The 23,197-nt window shown below is 40.3% G+C and overlaps 1 protein-coding gene across 1 annotated transcript in view; it reads left to right on the top strand.

Annotated features, from left to right (window-relative positions):
- The window catches only part of LOC128136280 (excitatory amino acid transporter 1-like), a 107,635-nt gene that overhangs the window by 61,694 nt on the left and 22,744 nt on the right, over positions 1-23,197 (top strand). The window contains exons 4-5 of the mRNA XM_052775545.1: positions 21,118-21,322; positions 22,702-22,744. Of these exons, the coding sequence (XP_052631505.1) occupies positions 21,118-21,322; positions 22,702-22,744 (248 nt within the window). The remainder of the gene's footprint in view (positions 1-21,117; positions 21,323-22,701; positions 22,745-23,197) is intronic.

Below are 23,197 nucleotides of genomic sequence, written 5' to 3'. Positions count from 1 at the left end.
TATCCTCTGGTTCAGACCTTGGGAAATGAATGCAACAAAATATAAACAATGCTGTTGTATATGGCATAAAGAGTGTCTCAGAATATATCCCTGCAAATATTTAAGAGCTTGCCTGGTTGGTAGGAATTGCTTTCTAGTTGTGTCATAGTTCCTTTTCATGGTTGATGACTTTTTGCAGAGATGTGGCAAAGGGTGAAATACCTTTTCCTTATTCCTTTGTTGCAATGTTGTCTCCAGATGAGCACCCAAGGCAGCCATGAACACAGCAAAATGTTTGCTGAAACCTAGAATGTCCTTACAGAATTGCTGGCCTTTTTTAATTGGGTGGAAAGTCTCTCAATGTGAACTTTTTCATGCTCACACAGTCTGATTTCATTTTCTTCATGCAAGTCAGTCCAGGATGCTGTTATACTGCTGAAGTTTGATGCAAAACTCTTATAACATCCCACTGTTGTCCCAAAATGGGGTTCTTCACCTGGTGTGCAAAGAGCTGATTACACACAGAGCCGAGATATTTGTTTCATGTCTGTACAGAGATGGGTGCTAGGTGGTAACTCCACAAAGCTAGCACACACTTGAAATGCAAACAAGATCTTATATATACATCAGGATCAAGGAAAAAGTGGTAACAAAATACATGATTGGTTACAAACAATTTATATAAAAAAAGTACTTCTACGCATGTCTAAATAATTACCCAACTCATTCTATTAAGGTGGTCTTACATTTACATACTCATTATGCACAAGTAGCTGTCATTTTTAATATTAAAATCAAGCTAAGTTAGCTAAGGACAGACTTTTTTCTTGACACTACTCCAGAACTAGGAATTTATGATATAAATCAGAAGTAAGACGATAGTATTGACAGAACCTCATTGTTTCACCTCCTTGCTTCAATGGATTCAGTGTAGGGGCCTTCCATTCTTATTCCTATGGTTTCAATAACAGATTGTCCTTCTGACATCACCACCAGTCCCAGAAATAACTGTGGTGATTTTTTTTTATTATTCTAGAAAGCATCAGTTTTGGCTAGGTCTGGGCATACTCTGCCACTTCTATGCACTGCCTCAGATATTTTACTTAGGCCACCCAAGAAAGTGCCATCTGAATTCTAGAAATGGGGGAAAAAATTCCTACAGCCCCTACCTGTTCTCAAGGCTGGCCTTTCTTGAGCGGCCTGTCTCAGTCTTTCTCAGATCAACAGAGGTTGTATATTTTGCTTTTCTGATCTTGGCCAAGAGTTCATCATTGTAAAGCATGGCATTGCCACCTGAAAGAGGGACACATGCAGTCAGTGCAAACACAGATTCCTCAGGTTTGCACACTGAGCAAAACAGGGCAGTTTTCTATGCCACAAACTTTCAGTTCCTGCTGCTGTGAAGACAGTTGTATCTAGCAAAATGGCAAGAAAAGCAGCTGGGATGGCAAGCTCTTGAACTGTGGTTCCTCAGCTCACCAGATACAAAAGTCCCATGTACTCCTTCTATAGATAGTTTCTTGAAGGGACCTTTTTCTCTGCAGGAGTCTATCAAAATCAGCTATACCAACATTGATCTACAAAGAGAAGTAAAAACTACTAGAACACAGAAAGACTGTCGTGAATGAGATTTTGTTACATGGCTTTGGTTTAGCAGCAATTTAGGATTTATTAATATTTTTTGAGATAGATCACAAGATTAGGTTGTATGACTTTAACAGTACTTAATTATGAGCCAATTTAACAGTGATTCAATGGAATTTGTTACAATCAAATTTGCAACTTAGTTAAAGATTCAAAAATGGCAAGGATCACCCAAAACTTACAGCAGGGTTGGAGGTTAAACCAAATCACACACATGCACAGACAGATAAAACAGTTCTGAACCACACAGACAGACAAAATGGTTCCAAACCAAATCACAGAGAGATGGGCAAAATAGTTCCAAACCAAACTGCAAATGCACACGCACAGATACCACCCACATACACATGCACACACACACACAGAGAAGTTAACCTATGATTAAGATTTCCCTCTCGTGAGTTTCACGAATTACTCACTTTTATGTGCCAGCATTCATCAACAGACAGTCAGTAAACCTCGCAAAATCTGGCCTTCAAGTCCTCACGAAATGGTCGATGGATGATCTTTCAATCCTCACGAAATCTACCGAGAGGTGTCCCAGCTCAGGGGGAGATACTGGGTCACACAGCCCACTGCAGTCCCAGAGAGCTCAAAGGGTCTCTCCTTGGATTGCTATTTATAGGTTCTCGAGATGATTGGCTTTGGTCATTGTTTTACATGGTGGCCACAATTCATGCTGAGTCATTCTGATATGCAATTCAGGCAGCAGATGGCCCAGGTGTGGCCAAAGAGTGCCTGACGCCCTTGCAACAAAGATAACAGCACAATGGGAGGTTTTCCCAAAGCATGCATGGCTTATCCTGAAATATCAGGGTGGCCCAGGGGGCTGCACCACCACAGACTTGTGCAAAAAGAAATTGTCTTATTATTTATGTGGCCATATCATGTGGGAAGTGAAAAGATCAAATTCTTCACCATTTGACACAACTGAATAGCAATTCAGTTCTAATACTGAGTAAGAAACATGGGAATAAAGGAAACAGTAGAGTGCTCAACTCTCATGCCATCAGAAGCTTTCAGATCTTAATGTTATTCTTAAAGACCCATCATCTCTGGAAGTCAAGTATCAAAGCAAATTAAGTCCCTGGCCCTCTGGTTGTGAAGAAATGCTCAAAAATAGGTCCTGACTATATTCTGAAAACTCAACAGAGTACTTATTTTTAAAAATGTTGTTTTCTAAGTTATTCCAATATTTGGAGAGCACGACTTGTAATTCCTGAGTAGCTAGTTATCAGTTCTGGTATTATTCTTTAAGCAATATTCATCTTTGCTACTTCACTGAAGAGTTTGAAGGGCCTCGTGTCTCATAAGTTGTGAAGAGTTTTTTGGACTAAGTACGTTAACACAAACATTTACTTAGATACCTCAAGTTAGGCATGTTTTCAGGATCAGGCTCTGGTTTGTAATAATTATATACTTAAGCAGAATTCATGTTTTTTTCATCCTCTCACCTTTCCATCCTCAGGCAACTGTACTGCTAGCTCTTTACTGGTGGTAGATAAGAAAGAAGAAAAGTACAGCATAGTACTAGAAGTACGCTATTTGCACTAGAATTAACATGCTGATTCCTTCCTCTGTAAACAGCTCTTATTTTCTCTCTACTCGTATGCAAAGCGAAATACTTACTTTATTCTGACATTTCACCACCCACTTCTAACTTAGATAAATTCTCCAGTGAATGTAGTTCCTTTTCAGAGTTAGAGAAAAAATAGGTTTTGGTCAAGAGTTCATCTAATGAATGGCTATTTTATTAATTAATACATTCTTGCACTGAAAATCAGCTTTGTTCAACATTTACAATTGCAGTATGTCTTAACTCCCAACCCCCTGAAAACAAAGTTAGAGAATATTATCTTACTAAGCCTGGCTAATACCTGTCTCAAGGCTAATGAAGCTGTGCAAAGGGCCTGCATCCATAAAGAAAATAGGAAGATAGGATGTTTAATAGTTAATTAAAAAGCAAATAGGCTTCTTTTCTGTTCTGCAGAACATCACAGTCCAATAATAACAGCTATCTAAAAAAACACCTTCTTTTTCATCTGTTTAGTTTAAAATCAGCTGATATTTTCTTTGGTACTTCAGATGTCTCATAGAAATTCATATCCTCAATCCTGCCTGCAAGCAGATGATGCCCAGATGGTAACTGTATAACACTTAAATCGTGGAAGCCAAAACCTATTTTTCAGCCGTACTTAGCACTGTAACATCCTGGAAAAGAGCTGAACAATATTATTAAAAATTACTGATTGCTACTGTCAGGCATTCCAGAGGAAGTCTTAACTTCTTTCCATTGCCTCCTACAAGTCTGTAAGGTGGAGGAAGACAAAGCAAAAAATGTACGGCTTTGATGTTGCAAGGCTGTAACCGAATCAGTGATCCAAAGTTCAAGAGGTCATTGAAACAAACGAGAGAAAAGAAGGAAAAAAAAAAAGCCTGTACACGTGACACTCCAGTTCCCCACTTTCATAATGAGTTCTCAGAACAGCCTTAACATAATTACTGAATTATGAAAAAAATCCAAATTATAACAACAATTTAAAATGCAATAGACTAATTGCAGCTAAAGTAATGACTCCTTAGTATTCATAAGGCATATTACCAGAGGACCTTAAATTCACAAATAGGAAGTAATTTTTTCCTAAAGTTGATTTGATTTTTACCCATTAAATTCTTGGGGGGTATTTAGGGTGTGATTAAATTATGATTTACTCCTATGGTCCATGAAAAAAATGGAAAAATGCTAATGATGTTATGCATTAGGATGTTCTTATTTATTATTAAGATATTAACTTATGGATTATAAGTGGTGTTTTAAAAGGCTGCTAGTTCATAAATTTAAAAATGTCTATACAATTTTTTTCAAATGATGTCTGCATCAGATCCCATACTCTTTAAACAGACTTCGCTATATTTGATAAAGGAAGTCTCAGATTGTTTCTAGATTCTTTATTAACACAAGATTCAGTTTTTGATGTAATGTAAAATTTTATATGCAGAATTTTTCTTATCAAATCCAAGTTAATGTGATTCTTTGAAAAATGAGAATCTAAAAATATTCTATATTGCCAAATCAGTTACTGTTCTGCAATTTCTAATGCAACTAATGACTTAGAGACATGAAAGAGCTCCATGCATTTCCTTTTGACACAGATAGATAATACTATGTAGTGGTGCATCTTATTTGTACCTGGACTATCAGAGAGACTGAGGCCCCACTACACTAGGTCCTGCACCAAAATCATTATGATATTGCGGATGATGTTTTTCAGGACAAACTTCCCCAAACTGAGAAGATGCTATGTGTACATTGCTGGCTTCACTGTTGTAGATAGATAACTGAGCTAATTTTATATCAATATGGGGAGGAGGATAGCAACAGCAGCGTGGAGCTCCATTCAAAGTGATTTATGTTGCTTCATGTGAATGCAGATAGCATTACAACTTGGCAGAAATTAAATTTATACTTAGAATCATAGAATCATTTCGGTTGGAAAAGACTTTCAAGATCATCGAGTCCAACCATTAACAATGCCCCCTAAACCATGTTCTGGAGTACCCTGTCCACTCGCTTTTTGAATATCTCCAGGGATGGTGACTCAACCACTTCTCTGGGCAGCCCATTCCAATGTTTGACAACCCTCTCAGTAAAAAAATTTTTCCTAATATCTAACCTAAATCTCCCTTGCCTCAACTTGAGGCCATTTCCTCTTGTTCTATCTCCAGACACCTGACAGAAGAGACCAACACCCACCTCACTACAACCCCCTTTCAGGTAGTTGTAGAGAGCGATAAGATCTCCCCTCAGCGTCCTCTCTTCTAGACTGAACAGCCCCAGCTCCCTCAGCCGCTCCTCATAAGACTTGTGCTCCAGGCCCCTCACCAACTTGGTTGCCCTCCTCTGAACACGCTCCAGCACCTCAATGTCTTTCCTGTAGTGAGGGGCCCAAAACTGAACACAGTACTCAAGGCGCGGCCTCACCAGTGCCGAATACAGGGGAACAATCACTTCCCTGCTCCTGCTGGCTACACTATTCTGATACAGGCTAGGATGCCATTGGCCTTCTTGGCCACCTGGGCACACTGCTGGCTCATATTCAGCCAGCTGTCAACCAGCACCCCCAGGTCTTTCTCTGCTGGGCAGCTTTCCAGCCACTCTTCCCCAAGCCTGTAGCACTGCATGGGGTTGCTGTGACCAAAGTGCAGGACCTGGCACTTGGCCTCGTTAAACTTCATACAATTGGCCTCAGCCCATCGATCCAGCCTGTCCAGATCCCTCTGTAGAGCCTCCCTACCCTCAAGCAGATCGACCCTGCCTCCCAACTTGGTGTCATCTGCAAACTTGCTGAGGGTGCACTCAATCCCCTCATCCAAATCATCAATAAAGATATTAAACAGAACAGGGCCCAACACCGAGCCCTGGGGAACACCACTTGTGACCCGCCGCCAACTGGATTTCACCCCATTCACCACTACCCTCTGGGCCCGGCCATCCAGCCAGTTTTTCACCCAGTGAATAGTGCACTTATCCAGGCCACGAGACGCCAGTTTCTCAAGGAGTATGCCATGAGAGACAGTGTCAAAGGCCTTGCTGAAGTCAAGGAAGACAACATCCACAGCCTTTCCCTCATCCACTAGGCGGGTCACCTGGTCATAGAAGGAGATCAGGTTGGTCAAGCAGGACCTGCCTTTCATAAACCCATGCTGACTGGGCCTGATCCCCCTCTTATCCTGGAGTTGCCATGTGAGTGCTCGCAAGACAAACCGTTCCATAATCTTCCCCGGTACCGAGGTCAGGCTGACAGGCCTGTAGTTCCCCAGATCCTCCCTCCGACCCTTCTTATAAATGGGAGTCACATTGGCAAGCCTCCAGTCCTCTGGGACCTCCCCTGTTGACCAGGAACGCTGATAGATGATAGAGAGTGGCTTGGCAAGGACGTCTGCCAGTTCCCTCAGTACTCTTGGATGGATCCCATGAGGTCCCATAGATTTGTGAGTGTCCAGATGGCATAGTAGGTCCCTAACTATTTCCTCCTGGATTAAGGGGGGTATGTTATGATCTTCATCCTTACCTTCCAGCTCATGAGGTGGAGTACCCTGAGGATGACTGGACTCACTATTAAAGACTGAGGCAAAGAAGGCATTAAGTACCTCAGCCTTTTCCTCATCTCTGGTGGCTACATTCCCTTCTGTATCCATTAAAGGAAAGATATTCTCCTTGGGATTCTTTTTACTGTTAACATATTTGTAAAAACATTTTTTGTTGTCCCTTACGATAGTGGCCAGATTTAGTTCTAGCTGAGCTTTCGCCTTTCTAATTTCCTCTCTGTATGATCTAACAAGATCCCTGTACTCCTCCCAAGTTGCCTGCCCTTTCCTCCAGAGATGATAAACTCTCCTTCTTTTCTTGACTCCTAGCAAAAGCTCCCCATTCAGCCAGGCTGGTCGTTTTCCTCGGCGGTTCGACTTGCGGCACATGGGAATAGCCTGGTCCTGAGCCATTAAGATTTCCTTCTTAAAGAATGTCCATCCCTCCTGGACCCCTTTGCCCTTCAGGACCGTCTCCCAAGGGACTCTCTCAACCAGTGCCTTGAAGAGGCCAAAGTTTGCCCTCCAGAAGTCCATAGTGGTGGTTTTGCTGACCACCTTCCTTGCCTCACCAAGAATTGAAAATTCTATCATTTCATGGTCGCTAAGCCCAAGACGGCCTCCGACCATCACACCTCCCACCAGTCCTTCCCTGTTCGTAAGCAACAGATCTAGCAAGGTTCCTCCCCTGGTAGGCTCACCTACCAGCTGTGTCAGGAAGTTATCTTCCACACACTCCAGGAACCTCCTAGATTGTTTACTCTCTGCTGTGTTGTATTTCCAGCAGATGTCTGGAAAGTTGAAGTGTCCCTCGAGGACAAGGGCACACGATTCTGAGACTACTGCCAGCTGCTTGTAGAACGATTCATCCGTCTCTTCAACCTGGTCGGGTGGTCTATAACAGACTCCCAGCACAATATCTGCCTTATTGGCTTTCCCTCTCATCCTCACCCATAAGCACTCCACCTTGTCATCAGAATCATGTAGCTCTGTACAGTCAAAACATTCCCTAACATAGAGGGCCACCCCACCACCTCTTCTACCTTGCCTATCCCTTCTGAAGAGCTTGTAGCCATCCATTGCAGCACTCCAGTCATGGGAATCGTCCCACCATGTTTCCGTGATGGCGACTAAGTCATATCTATCATGCTGCACGATGGCTTCCAGCTCCTGCTGTTTATTGCCCATGCTGCGTGCGTTGGCATAGATGCATTTGAGCTGGGTTATTGAATCCACCCCTAACATCGGCACGCTGCCCCCAGGCTCAGCTCTGGTGCACCTAGTTTTATCCCTTACCCCCTTCGAACCTAGTTTAAAGCCCTTTCTATGAGCCCTGCCATCTCATGAGCAAGGATTCTCTTACCCCTTTGAGATAGCTGGACACCATCTGTCGCTAGCAAGCCTGGTGCTGTGTAAGCCTCCCCATGATCAAAAAACCCAAAATTCCACCAATAACACCAGCCTCTGAGCCACGTATTAACCAGGTGTGTTTTCCTGTTCCTTTCAGTGTATTTCCCTGCCACTGAAGGGATTGAGGAAAACACTACCTATGCTTCCGATCTTTCTACTAATTGTCCCAGTGCCCTGAAATCCCTTTTGATTGCCTTTGGATTCCTCTCTGCAATCTCATCACTGCCAACCTGCACAACCAGCAATGGGTAATAATCAGAGGCCCGAACCAGACCAGGGAGTTTCCTGGTAATGTCTTTTACCCAGGCCCCAGGGAGGCAGCAGACTTCCCTGTGGGATGGGTCAGGTCTGCATATTGGGCTCTCTGTCCCCCTCAAAAGGGAGTCGCCTACGACAGTTACCCTCCTTTTTCTTTTTTCAGAGGATGTGAGAATGCATGGGGCTGCCCGACTGGGCCTAGGCACCTCCCTAGATAGGACTTCATCTACACCCTGATCTTCATTGACCCGGTCCTCAAGTTCCAGAGCCCCATACCTGTTGTGTAGGGGCAATTGGGAAGGTGAGGGAGACCGGGAGCGGATTCGCCTGCCTCCCCGAGCAGGGACCTGTATCCATTCCCCTCCATCTCTTAGGTCCCCTCCTGCCTGGTGGCAAGAGGGCAGGGGAACCTCCGATTCTTGTGGAGCCTCCATCTGCTGCCCCTGCCTCAGGGATGGTAGGGTGTGGGCCCACCAATCTATCTCCCTCTCACACTCCCTGATACTCCTCAACCTTTCCACTTCCTCCTTCAGCTCTACCACCAGGCTGAGCAAATCACTCACCTGGTCACACCTCACACAAGAGGTGTCCCCGCTGACCTCCATCATTTCTGATAGACTCAGGCACTCCCTGCAGCCAGAGACCTGGACAGCTGCATGTTTACATGGGACCTCTGTCTGCGTTGCCATATTTTTCCTAACAATGGCTTTCACCCGAGCGGCAACCATACCTGGGTCTCCTTCTGGGCCGACACCCACCACTTGAGTAGCCTGCTCGAGCTGGGAAGAGGGGGGGCTGCGCCCTGCCTGCGCAAACTGCCACACCACGCCCCGTTTGCCCGCCCTAGTCGCTGGCGCTCCTCAGGGCCGTTCAAATCTCCCGCGGTTGCCCCGGCAACGCCCACGCCGCGTCAGCCTCTCCCGCGAGAGCCGCCGGCTCTGGCCGGGTCCCTCCGCTCTTCCCCGGCGCTCCCGGGCCTCGGGAACCTCCCTGTCCGCCTCAATCTAGCGCTTAGCCGCCGACTTACCGTTGCCTCTGCTGGCCTCGCCGCTGACTTGAGGTGTGAGAGGAGAAAAGTCAGAGAACAAAGTGTGAATCCATCAAAAACAGCCCATGGAATCATACATATGTTGCAAAAATGTATAAACTAAAAAAATGCCTGGCATGTGGGAAGGAATGTAATAAACTAAAAGGATTACAAGAACATGTAAACACCAGCAGGGTCTGTGTAGCATAGACAAAAAGGAAAGCAATAGCTCCATGAGCAGCTCAGATAAATTCTTTGGAAGATCAGTGGATAAAACAGCAGCAGATGAATTAACTGCTAGCTTGAAAGCAAACTGAAAATTTATCACTTTTAAGTTAGATGCACCAATCAGTGTTGTGTCACTGACAAGATTTCTAAAAAAAAAAAAAAGAAGCCAGAGCAACTTTGATTATTAATAAACCTGGTACAAGGATAGATAGTAGCTACTGCAACAACAAAAAAATATGCAGGATTCTTTAGTGAATGGGTAGTTACTAGAGTAACTTCAGATTACTCAAAAAAATCAAGTAATAAAGTCTTGTTGAACATATCTAAAGGCAATGTCACACCGTTCTTTTCCAAATTATCTTAATATTGCTGAATTAGCAAAGAAAGATGATCTCAGAGTTTGAAAATTGTACTAAAATTAAAATTCCAAGCAGAAATCCAATGGCCAGGTTGTTACCAGATGCAGTAGTTACACACTACCATTAGTTCAAATCTTAGTTGAGTCACATCCAACTGGGCAAAACTTCTTTCCAAATGATGGCTGCTGCATGAACTCTATAAAATGAACTTAAGTAGTGTCAGATCCTAGTGGACAATCATCCAAATAAAAGACACTATCACTGCAGTAGACTTTATTATTGGAAGTTTTAGTGAAGAAGCCAAGAACTGGCTGGCCAACAGTACTGGATCACATTTTGAATGAGAAGGTGATACCTCCAGCATAGAGCTGTGACAAATTACAGATCAGTACAATCTCATACTCCAAATCCCGTGTCATTTTGCACATAGAGATACGTCTCTCTCTATCTTTTTTTAGACAGGCAACGTTAATTTTCCATTCTTTAAATCTTGCACCTCTCTGACTAGAATTATATTTGCTTCATTTTTCTAGCAATTCAACAGAAGTGTCTCTTCAGACATCCGTTACATACTGAAGATGTAAAAGCATTTTTACATTAGACTGCATTACTAGCTACTGTGCCTTTAGGGATACCTTTAATCTCACATCTGTATTCTAAAGTATGTCATTATTTTTTCAGTAGCAGCTAAAGTAGATCAGGAGTGATTTAGCATAGCAAATAGTTTACAGCTTCATCACATGGTATACAGCCAGTCAGATAACAGAAGCACTGTACATTCGTGGAATGTTGTTTAATAAGTGCTGCACATACAAAACCATGTCTTTGAAGGACCCCAGGCACAGTCTGCCAAAACTCAGACCAGCGTTTTAGCAGATTAAAAGCTTCCACATGTATTTTAAGAAATTGCATTATGGATTTTATGAAGCACTAAGTAATGTGCTTAACACCATTCAGAAGGGAAAGGTATCTTTATCAGTGGTATCTTGCTGGGATGCGTGGTTAAAGTAGATATTTTTGGCAATATGTTAAGAATAAGTGAAAAGTAGCATTTTCACCCTTGGGGAATAGGGTAGAAGTCTGTTACAACTACTAGCATATTTATTTCAGTCTTGTAGCAACATTTCCTGTAGGATTCAAGGTATCTTAATGTGCTTTGGCTTATCAGCTACCACAATGAACTTTTTTCTAATTAAACTGAAATAATTTACCATGTTACATTATGCTTTTTCTTAAGCAAATGTTCTGTGCTCATTGTTTCACTCCTGATACAGAAAATAAGCAGCTTTATGCCCAACAGAAGAATCTCATTTTCAGGAAAGGTTAGTCCAAATGTCTGGACATAAAAGGATGTCTTTTTAGAATTGCACTGTGCAGGTAGCAGCAGTGTTTTGTTACCAAAAAAAAATTGTGAGCTGCTATTTTCTGTGTTCTTGGGTCTCTGATTCTTGGCTTGAGGACAGTCAGTCCTTTGTACTCTGTTATTACAATGAGGTAATCAAAGAAAGAGAGTCTTGGTTTGAGGCTGTCAGCTGTTACTAATCACTGCTCCATGGCTTGCTGTGAATCCCTGCTTGCTTCTCCCTCCTGCTCTGCTTAGCGTACATAAAGAAGATAAATTGCTCCCTAGTTTCCCTTCAAAAAGCATATTGTTTGGCACATTCCAATACTGTGAGCAAAAGATGGAATAATGCAAAGAGTTAAATGGGTATCTAAACAACCCCACAGCAGGGTCCTTCTCAGGCAGATGTGAGTTTAAGGAAATGTACTTTCCTACCAGTTCTCCAAATGCATTCTGTTATCTTGCAACCCTGAAAAGTAAAACAACTACACTTTTCAGAACAGTACAGCATATTCCTGCAAGAGGTTTCCTGCAGTAACACAAATATCACTGACATTCTATAAATGCAGCATCTAAGTTTACCATATTTACATATTTCATTTTACATGGAGCTGTAATACTTTGGTGTCTATAAATTATTTAGCAACAACAAGCACAGTCTGGGGAGTTTTACTGAATTTTTCCCTGCCTTCACTGACTGACACTGTCCTAATACAGAGAAGAATTTTAAAGGAAGAAAATCAAGTTATTTGTGCATGTCTAAAAAAGCACCATGGAAGCAAGCAAAGTAAGAAGTGAGCAAGGCTGTGGAACACCCTACCATGAAAATAGTTAGGGTAAAAATAGCAACTGATTTGAACCTCAAGCTCAATACATTTATAACCAAGACTGTATAATATACTTGCCTGCTGTATAAGAATACTATACTTGATGGCCCAGGAAATACTTTCCACCATAGATTGCTTTCATATTTTTTTATAAGATAACAACTAATCTTGGTGCACTGAAACCAAGCTGAGTTTCATAAAGTTAAAGTAATGTTATTCCACTGAAAGAGCATTATCAGTGATGAATGACAACAAAATGGTCTTTCATTCATGGTTAACTGAAAGGTAAAAATCACTGTAAAGCCACTAGAGATTATTTGGGCCTCTACCATTCACACCAGTCAGTGATGTTCTGACAGTATCTTACCATGGTTTCACAAACATATTCCTTCTAATGATGAAGCTGTGGTTAGAAGAACATGTGTTTGCAGCCAGGAGGATGAAGGAAGAAAAAACATGATCAGTTACTAAATATTTTCCCTCAACAGGAGTTAGAAAGGGATGGAGGAAAAAATTTGCAGCTAGCACACATTGCACCTATTTTCTAGCATATTTTTACACTGTTTCCATCAAGAAGTATGGGACCAACAGAAAGCACAATGTTCAATTTGCATCAGTTTTGCATGTGCAAAAGCTTTCAGAATCACTGAGAGGTATCCAGTGTCCACATTCAGGTATAATTCAAACCAAGCGCACTATGAATACCAGAAATAAATATGTATGGAACGTTAGGTTAGCATCCTCTATAAAAAGTTTTTTTCATCATATACAACCTTTCTCCTCACTGTGGTGGTAGAGAATCCACAAAGAAAGGCACACCACTTTATTTAAGTGCTTATGTGGACTCTTCTACATGTTGTTAAGTCCCACTTTCTGTTAAGGTCTGTGATTTCTCTGATTCACTCATGCAGTGAGATTTTTTCTTAAATGTAACAGGAACATCTGTGTATCTTCATAAGGGTATATTTTTATGCTGATTTTTTTTTCTGAAGGCAGTGTTGGTTTGAGTAGCCATGGCCCTCCAGAGCTCTCCTGAGCCCAGGTACTCTTTCACACACCTTTTTTCTCTCCTTGTCATCAAATGGTGGATGCTGTTTGCTCAGCTATGTGGTGAGAACAGAGCCAGCTTAAAGATAAGCAGGGGAAAGTAAGGAATGCCTAACTTGTTTTAGCTGCCACCAAAGAGCAAAGGATGCAGTTTAACAATACAGCCAATGTGAAGTAATGGCAAATTGTTGCCAAAAGGGCTAGTTTTCTGCTCCTGGACATGCTGTCCTTCTGCTTCCCTTGTACAAGTTCTGGTGTTCACATGACACCATTCTGAGATGATTCAGAATGACAAACTGACAGGAAAAATGAACCCTACAGAAACCAAAATTAACAGTTTTCTGGTGGCAAGGGATGGGGTAGGACTACGAAGCTGTGGGGCAGGTCTAGTCCTTTAGGAGCCACTCAGCCATTTAATTAGCTCATTAAATTGCGTTACTATATCCCAGCCATTGGTTTCATTAGTCAGCTTGGCTTAATCACGATCACATAATTTTGGATCAAATACAACTACTAATTACTAATTTTCCTGTGATATATTTGTCCAATGTTCTTAATAGGCCTGGAAAAATTATTAAAATATCTAATTTCATTATTTAAATTTCCATATTCAAATAAGGATAAGTTAAACAGATTTGGAGACAGCTTGTCCCATCGGTTCATGCAAAAAGGCATACAGAGCTATATTTCAGACATGTATTTTATGTGGCTTCAGGAAGTCATTAGCTGTATTAATTTAATATCAATTAACTTCACCAATGCATATAGTTTTTTGAAAATGTTACTTAGCTTTTTTCTTTGCAATTTTATTCTTTTACTGCTACTGCTATTAAAAATAATAACCTAGAGTTTGGAGTAATTTTAGACCTGATCTTGTGAAGGCCTCAATTTTCAAAGTTTTAAATATTATTTAAATTTTGGTTTTTGGGAATGCTCAGCAACACTCAGGACATGCTGAGCAGCTATCAGAATAAAGCTCTGGAGCTTAATCATGTTAATTAAACTCAGGCAATACTTCAACTGTCTTTACCTAACTATTGCTTTTCCTTAGAATTTTTCTATCAGCATATTTGATTGTAACCTTGCACAGTGTTATTCATTTCCACAGATCCTCATCAACATACACAAAAGGGGTTGTTCTCATGGTCTCATACTGAGAGTTTACTCATCACACAGTGCTTAGTGGATGTAGGGGGTCGGGAATAGCCCATTTAAGACTGCTTCATTAGGAGAGTGAAAGACAACCTTAAAGAAACAAAATTAGGGCAACAGTGCTGAATTGACACTTACCATTATTGCTGTTCCACCATAGGAGTCTTTAACAAGTGATTGTAATTTCCTAATGAAGAGACCATAAAAATAAACAGGAAAATAATGAGCAATAAAAAGATGTTAGGTTCATAATGTTTTGTTTTTAAAGACTGAGTCTGAAACACCTAAAGGAAATTTATATAAAAATCTACATTAGCAAGGAAGTGCTATCAATTCAGTTCTAATATGATGAGTAAGGAAAGAATTCATAATGATCATAGAAAGCCTCTCTTTTTTATTTCCAGTAGTCAATATTTACAAGGACCAGAATGGACAATTTGTTCTACACATTCATTCAGAACTGGTTCATCATTTTATATATTTAAAATCTTCATCAATATGATTCAAAAGTAATTTTAAAGAAACCAAAAGTTAAAAATATTGTGGGCAAAATGTTAGATTCTCTTACACAAAACACACAAATTTTAGTATAGGAAAGCAAATACATAAACTTCTTATTTTTTCCAAAAGTTTTTAAAGGTGTCCTGGTTTCGGCTGGGATAGAGTTAATTTTCTTTCTAGTAGCTGGTATAGTGTTATGTTTTGGATTTAGTATGAGAATAATGTTGATAACACACTGATGTTTTCAGTTGTTGCTAAGTAATGTTTAGACTAAGTCAAGGATTTTTCAGCTTCTCATGCCCAGCCAGCAAGAAGGCTGGAGGGGCACAAGAAGTTGGGAGGGGACACAGCCAGGACAGCTGACCCAAAGTGGCCAAAGGGGTATTCCATACCATGTGATGTCATGTCCAGTATATAAACTGGGGGGAGTTGGCCTGGGGGGTGAGGATCGCTGCTCGGGAACTAACTGGGCATCGGTCAGCGAGTGGTGAGCAATTGCATTGTGAATCACTTGTTTTGTATAGTCCAATTCTTTTATTATTATTATTATTATTATTGCCATTTTATTATTTATATTATTATTATTTTCTTCCTTTCTGTCCTATTAAACTGTTCTTATCTCAAACCACGAGTTTTACTTTTTTTTTCCCAATTCTCTCCCCCATACGTCTGGGGCGGGGGGGGGGGGGAGTGAGAGTGCAGCTGCATAGTGCTTAGTTGCTGGCTGGGGTTAAACCAGGACAAAAGGGCAGCAAAAAGCTTGCATAGACAGGGACTTCTCACATTAAAAGCAGTAGCTGAGCATTTTAATTTTTTCAAACTGAAATTATACACATACATATATGTATACACTCACATGCACACCCCCTGCCCCCAGTGACAGAGCCTTGCTTGCTCTGACAAATGATAAAAATCACTGAGGGTACTATGATCAGTCCTAAGTAGTGACTGTTTTTTTAGGAAAAGCAAAATAAAATGAATCTTGCTACTTGCCCAGTTCTTCAGTGGCATACTACTTACTGTTGGGACTATTTGAGGTCAGTGAGTGTAAAGAAAAACATCCCATTTAAAAACTGCTAGCTATGGGCCCTGATTTGGCAAACCACATTAGTTAGTGATTAACATTAAGGACAAATTTAAGTCCAGGAATGTTTTGCTGACTAGGGGTTTACATGCAGAAAGAGGTCCTCAGTCATACCAGCTGCTGACCAGTTATCATTGTTGTAAATATGCATATTCCTTCTAATTATGTAAATATGTATATCCCTTTCTAAAAAAAAACACAGGCAGAAACTCTTAAGTACTGTAACAGGAAAAATAGATATATGCTTAAACTCAAATCTCAGACTTAAATAGTTCATAACATATCTTGAGGACATTGGGCTGTTCTGCAAGAAATCAGTTGATGCAGTTGCGCTAATTAAAAGGAGAAAGTGTTCTGAAGTTGTAGGACTTTTTAGCATAGGCTTTGCTTTTTGGCTTTTAAAATAATTCCTTGGAATTTATTTTTGAACAAGCAGATCCAAGCTATTATTGGCTTAAATGTTATCTAAACAGAATATGCTCAGTGTATTTTATCTTTGATCTTACTGAGGAATATCATCCCTCTGCATTAGTGTGCCCTAGTATAATCCAAGATTACACATAGACTATGTACAGCATGCTTACAATGTTGAGAAAATTAAAAACAATAGAAGCAACTCTGGATTTATAAATTCTAGAATTCTGTATAATCTAGAAACATAAGTACAGTAAATATATATATAATTGGCACAAAAACAGTAACAGTATAGTAGCTATTCAAGAAAGTTGCTGCATGTTTAGTTCATGCTAATTTGCAGAACCATGATAAATCAGGTGAACAATCAGGACTATCAGATTAACAATTCAGCATTTTTAACAAATTGTCCTAACTAGATTTTTTCTCCTTTTCCCTGCATCCTTTCTCTCTCTTTCTCCTCTTACAATACCCTACTAACTTGCTTGCTGCCTTTCCTTCATCCTAAAATATTTTCATTTCTTCTCTAATGCCTTTGTTAAAGAACAACATAGTGCTTTGCTTTTTGTCCTGACGCTCTGGAGAACTCCTTGTCATGTCTTTATTTCACCCACAGTGTGACTGATTCCTCACTTATTTCTCAAGAGAAAGAAAGAGTAGGTGAAGGGAGAGGACAGGGGTAAGGGCTTGGGTTGTTTGCAGTTTTACAGACTTGCACTCTTCTTTCTTCCCTTCCCTCCCTCCCTCCCTCTCTCCCCCCCCTCCCCAGCAATACATAAAAAAATCATTCCCATTCATGTTGTGTGCCCACACACACTGGGAGAAATTACAGGCGCTCTGCTTGGGGTTGCCTTGACAACTTCAAGGCTTCCATGTGCGTGAGGACCGGTGGTACAGCAAAGTTTCCCAGGCTCCCTGGGGAAAGGGAGGGGAGGGGAAGAGAGGAGGCAGAGGTGCTGGAGCCAGCAGCCATGTGGAGGAGAGAGAGAGCAGCGAGCAGAATGAAAGGGGCACATACATCTCCCGCGGGACAATGGGAGTTTTGCTGGCTGGCTGTGAAAGGACACGCTGAGGATACAATGGTCTGTGATACATGAAAGCTTCCAGACCCTGACATGAAACCCTTCCAGAGACCCATTCAGCTCTAAGAAATCTTGTCAACATCTTAAAATGTAAAGAAAACAACCCCCTTCATTTTCTCATGTTTTAAAAACAGATTTTAAATATTTTTTAGATAATTCTTGTTGTTGGTATGCTGGAAGCTTTTGCAGTTTTGGCCCTGGAAGATACTGAATGTCCTTCTTGTGAGTTATCTGAGTTCCCATTAACGTCAGTGGGAGGGAAGGCTGCCCAGCAGCTCCCCAGTAAGGGCTCTCTGAGGTGAGAACTTGCTTCCTCCTCATATACCTTTTGTTCATACTTACGCCTGTCATCCCTCTGCTTTGAATGCTTACTGCTATACATGCCACGAGCAGAGTTCAAGAAGAGAGGAATTGCTGTCCCCTACTTTCAAGCTGAGAAGTCATTTATATGATAAACAAGGGTAGAAATGAGACTGAGCAACCTAAAATAAGGAGCTGTCGTGGTTTAACCCCAGACAGCAACTAAGCACCATACAGCCGCTCGCTCGCTCCCCGCCCCCCCGCAGTGGGATGGGGGAGACAATAAAAAAAAAAAAGTAAGACTCATGGGTTGAGATAAAGACAGTTTAATAGGACAGAAAAGGAAGGGAAAATAATAATAATAATAATAGAATATACAAAACAAGTGATGCACAATGCAATTGCTCACCACCCACTGACCGATGACCAGCCAGTCCTCGAGCCACAGTGTCCCCCAGCCAACTTCCCCAGTTTATACACTGGGCACGATGTTGTATGGTATGGAATACCCCTCTGGCTCATTTGGGTCAGCTGTCCTGGCTGTGTCCCCTCCCAGCTTCTTGTGCACTCCCAGCTTCCGCTGGCAGGGCAGTATGAGAAGCTGAGAAGTCCTTGACTTAGTATAAACACTGCTTAGCAACAACTAAAACATCAGTGTGTTATCAACATTATTCTCATCCTAAATCCAAAACACAGCACTATACCAGCTACTAGGAAGAAAATTAACTTTATTCCAGCCGAAACTAGTACGCGGGCTGTGTAGTCACACATAATAGGGAACCAAGCTGGAAAGCAGCTTATAAATAAAAGAGCATGACTATTGCTCCCTGGTATATCACTGGCACACAGTTCACCACTCAGTCCCAAAATCAGTCCAAGAAAGAAATAGGATCACAAGCTCTAATCCTTCAACACAGCAATCTTTAGTGGTAAGGTATGCCCTACACTGACTCCTAGTGATTTTTGGAGTGTAGGAGACTCAACCTAGTATCAAGTGTGGAGTACAAAGAAAATTAGGCTTGGTTAAAGCAGTAAGCACATATGCCTGCGAACCCTCTAGACTGACAGTGCTCAGCATCTGGTCCTGAATCTATTACCTGGCAAGGGCAGGATACCAGGAACTGACTGATTTAACATCTGTGCATTTCCAAATCTTCTCACCAAACTATATAGGTTAAATTTACCTTTTCATGCTCATGATGTAAACCAAGTTTAAAGTCAATCTTAGCTAAAATGAAAAACTACACAGCCCATTGCTGCTACTTTAGAAATAGCAAGAACATAAAACAGCAATTAAAATATATAAAGACAAAGTTGACAGGACTAGAATGCATGCATTCATTTTTCACTGTTTAAATTACACGTCTTTTTAAGTTATATACTGATACTTTAAAAATAAAATTTGTAACAAATGCTGTCTGATATAAACATTGTACAACTCAGTAGAAGCTCTGAAAGACTCCAACAATTCTTAACTTTATTTTTATGCGTTGGTTAATTGTATTTGCATTTGCATTATTTTGAGGACTCTAAAAAACCAAGCAATACTCCATCCACCGACAAGACTGGCTATAGGATTTACTTCCTGTTTGTAAAAATAACTATTTATTACTTGGTAGCATTTACCATTTTCCTCACAGAATTTCAAAACATGAGTGTAAACTTACCACAAGCATTATCATCCAGTTTTACTGATGAAGAAGCTGAGCAGAGAAATGATGAAGTGCTTCAAATGTTGGATTTCCATTTTCACTTTCTTCCTGTGCCTGTAACACTTTGTTCTTCCACTACAATGGCACATATAAATCAAGCAATTCAGGGTGCAAATCTAATAATCACCCTTTGCAATTCATTTTGTGGGTACAAATCTTATTGGCTCCAATTGCTTCTGCCAAAAGGACAGGCAAGCCCTAGCTGAAATGAAAGGGTAAGTATGAAGCATGTGATTGGTTTTATACTTTGAAAATTTGATCAGAGCCTGGAACATGGCCTTGATCTCAGTTACATCAGTGACTATCTAGAGTAGTTTCACTGTGACTCCAGTAGTACATATTTCCTCCTTTAGAAGATAGACAGAAGTATGATAGATTTACAGTGATAAGCATTTTGAGAAAATATTTAGTTTTGCCAGGCCATGATTCTAGTTTTATGTTTCCATATTATTTATATTCACACAGTCCTTTTGCCTTATTTTAAATGCTTTCTCTTCTGAGATAAGTATCCAGAACGGAAGGTAGGCAACTTTCATTATCTTCTATACGTTCAAAGATGGCATCTAGATAAATATGTGGGCAGTCCGCAAAAGTTTGGATTAGACAGTGCCATATAGAGGTACATAGGAGGAGATAATAAAGCAAAGAGATCTTTTCCTGACCTCTTTCTTCATTCTGCACTTTGAAAGCATGATTCCAACAAGAAACACCAGCACTGTTTTGAGACAGGAGGTGTAGCCCTCCAGATGAAGTATAGGGAAGTTATTGACTACCTGAAATTTTAAGAAGGAGCAAAGGGGCATTTTAAGGAGAGGAACGTAAACTGCACCTGTTTCGAAAGAGAAAGAGCATTTCCATTTCTGGCAGTCCTCATGAGACACTCCTTCTCAGAAATTCAGAGCTCTTTCCCTGTCAGAACTGCACCTTCATTTAAAAAACACAATGCAGCCCTGTTGGTGCAATCTCATGAACAAATACTTTAGCAGATGCCATACTGAGCACCCCAGTATTCATATTAGATCAGATGCATTAAGACGAGCCAAGAATTAGGAGTAATGTTGCAAGTTTTGCAAAGCTTATAAAAGATTCTAAATGCTTATTCATACAATAGTAAGGATTTTCTGAAACAAGCTAACAGCATTTAATCTATTTTAAACTCCCATGGCTTGGGACAGAGGTAAACTCAGGTCATTCCATTAGGGATTGAAGAAAACTCTTCATACGCATTAATTGTAGCAAACATTATCAACATTACTTGAGAGTACTCTGTTTTCTTTCTTACCATTACAAATTCCGTGCAGCACATTTCTAAGGTACATTTTTCAGACTATGGTAACTATGCTAATCAAAAAACATGAATTGGCTCACTGGAATATAGGGAGTGCCACACTGCATCAGACCAATAATCTTTGTTTTTAACAAGTGTTAACAAAGCACAGAAAGCTGTAACTCTTGTAATAGAAAATTATGTAATTACAAGCATTAGGGGTGGGATGGGAAGACAGTGGCAGTACAAGCTGCAAAAGAGGGCCAACTTACCTTGGGTAGCTTTAAATGTACTGGTCATCAAAACTCTTCCCACAAAACCATTTTCATCATGCTGAGTTTATAGTCTTTACTCACAACAGTATGAGGTGAATGTCCTTGTGCTTAAATTTACTAGGAATTGCTGCCCTGGATAGTAAAGCATCAGGGAAGATGGGAGTCCAAGCAGTAGTCTACTACATGAGTACTACGATCATTGCTGTACTGATTGGTATAATCATTGTGGTCATCATCCACCCTGGGAAAGGTACTAAAGAAAACATGCACAGAGAAGGCAAAATTGTGCAAGTGACAGCAGCAGATGCCTTTCTTGATTTAATCAGGTATGGCTATGATATTGCACATTTTCTGTACCAATAACAATGACAGTGATATTTAGATTCACGTGAGAAGGATAGTAGAGAATTTTAGACAGTGAATGCCTAAATTAGCCAAATTTCTTACCAATATCTCTAACCCCTACAACACTACAAAAGAATACATGGATTTATTTTCAAAGCAGGCTGTTGCAAGGGAAGAAACTGCTTTTAATATTCAAAGAAAAAAAAGATTCTTTCTTTCACACACAAAAGACAGACTTCTGTTCTGCTATCTGCATGGGTCTTTTCCCCTCCTTCCATAGCACAATCCTTACTTTCCTCTGCTTTCCCTTACTTCCAACTTTTGACAGTTTTATCACTTCACTTGAATCCCTGATTTAGCTATTAATCTTAATTTTGAATTGTAGCTGCCAGTCTGGGTGTATCTACTCAACCTTGTTAAATTGTATGGATGGGAAATAAATTCCAGGAACAGGCAAGTAAAATGCTTGAGAGGGGCACAAATATAAAAGTTTGTTTTCTCCTTGCTCAGAGACTCTGCAGTGCCTCTTTTATAGAGCCAATATGTATTCCAGGGAGTAGGGAAGCTGAGGTTTTGAACTTGGGAGCTTTTCCACAGGTAAAGCCACCAAAATTTTGTGTTCTACTAACCCATTTGGAGAAGCCAGAGACATGGATAAAGGCCTCCAAGAGTCATGCTGTCAGGAAGGGGGACTTCAGAAAGGCCTATGAAGAGGTTTGCATTCAGAGTCATCAAGATTTATTCAGTTAGGGTGCTTCTAATTCCCTCAGAAATGTCACCATTCTGGAAAGGAAACAAGCAAATCCCCATATGTAACAAGTATACACACACATATATAATTATATGTGTATGTGTTATTATTAAACAATACTCAAACTTCAGAAATATTTATTTCTTAATCATGATGAGACTCTAAATCGAGAGATAAATGTCATGATGTACTAGGCTACGTGACTGCAAAAATTGAGAAGTAGAAATGCATTAAATATTAATGACTTCTTTTATTCATCTGGATTCAGACAGCATTAATAAATACAAAATTAAAAGTCAACACTGATCCACAGAGCTTTGTTCATTTGGTAATTTAGCTAATATTCTGCTCCATAACCAGACCTGCTATACAATATTGGATACAGAGATTGCAATTGACAGGATCTATTCAACCCTACTACATTTCGTCCTGATAAAGCTAACCAGGCCAATGCTATATGCAAAGCTCTATTCACTGTATACACAATTACATATTTGTGTTAGGATTCCTTTGAAAATTAGCTGGTCAATTCTTTTATTAGCTGTACCACTACTTAATGTATTACTATAGTCTTATTACTTCTCATGTTATTTTATTTCTTTTTCACAGAAATATGTTCCCTCCAAATCTGGTGGAAGCTTGCTTTAAACAGGTAAAAATGTTTTGTTATTTCCAACTAAAACATATAATAAAGTAAGAAATTGAAATGTAATAGTATTTTCTTTAGAAATATCATGTACTTGTACTTACAGCAGAAACAAAGATCTTACATATCCTGCCAGCTGTCACCAAAAAAACCCCAACCAAATCTGTGTTTTGCTTCCAATCATACCGTCTCAGTATTTGCTATGAGAAGTGAAGAAAACACACCTGGCACAGCAAATAAAAAAATAAGTTTTTTCAAAACGTCAAATTCATAAGTCTACAGCAAGCTTCACTAAAGTCAATACAGAATTTATTTTTCAAAAACAGTGTTATGTTAAATTGGGAGATACTGAGATATGTACCATCTCTACAAAGACTGGAAGATGTTAAAAAATGTCATGTGGGAAATGTGCATAGGTTAGAAACTGAGGCAACAATTTTGTGGACATCAATAACAAAA

This window comes from Harpia harpyja, chromosome W (assembly GCF_026419915.1).
Source record: "Harpia harpyja isolate bHarHar1 chromosome W, bHarHar1 primary haplotype, whole genome shotgun sequence".
NCBI lineage: Eukaryota > Metazoa > Chordata > Aves > Accipitriformes > Accipitridae > Harpia > Harpia harpyja.
This window is presented reverse-complemented; position numbering and strand designations above follow the sequence as displayed.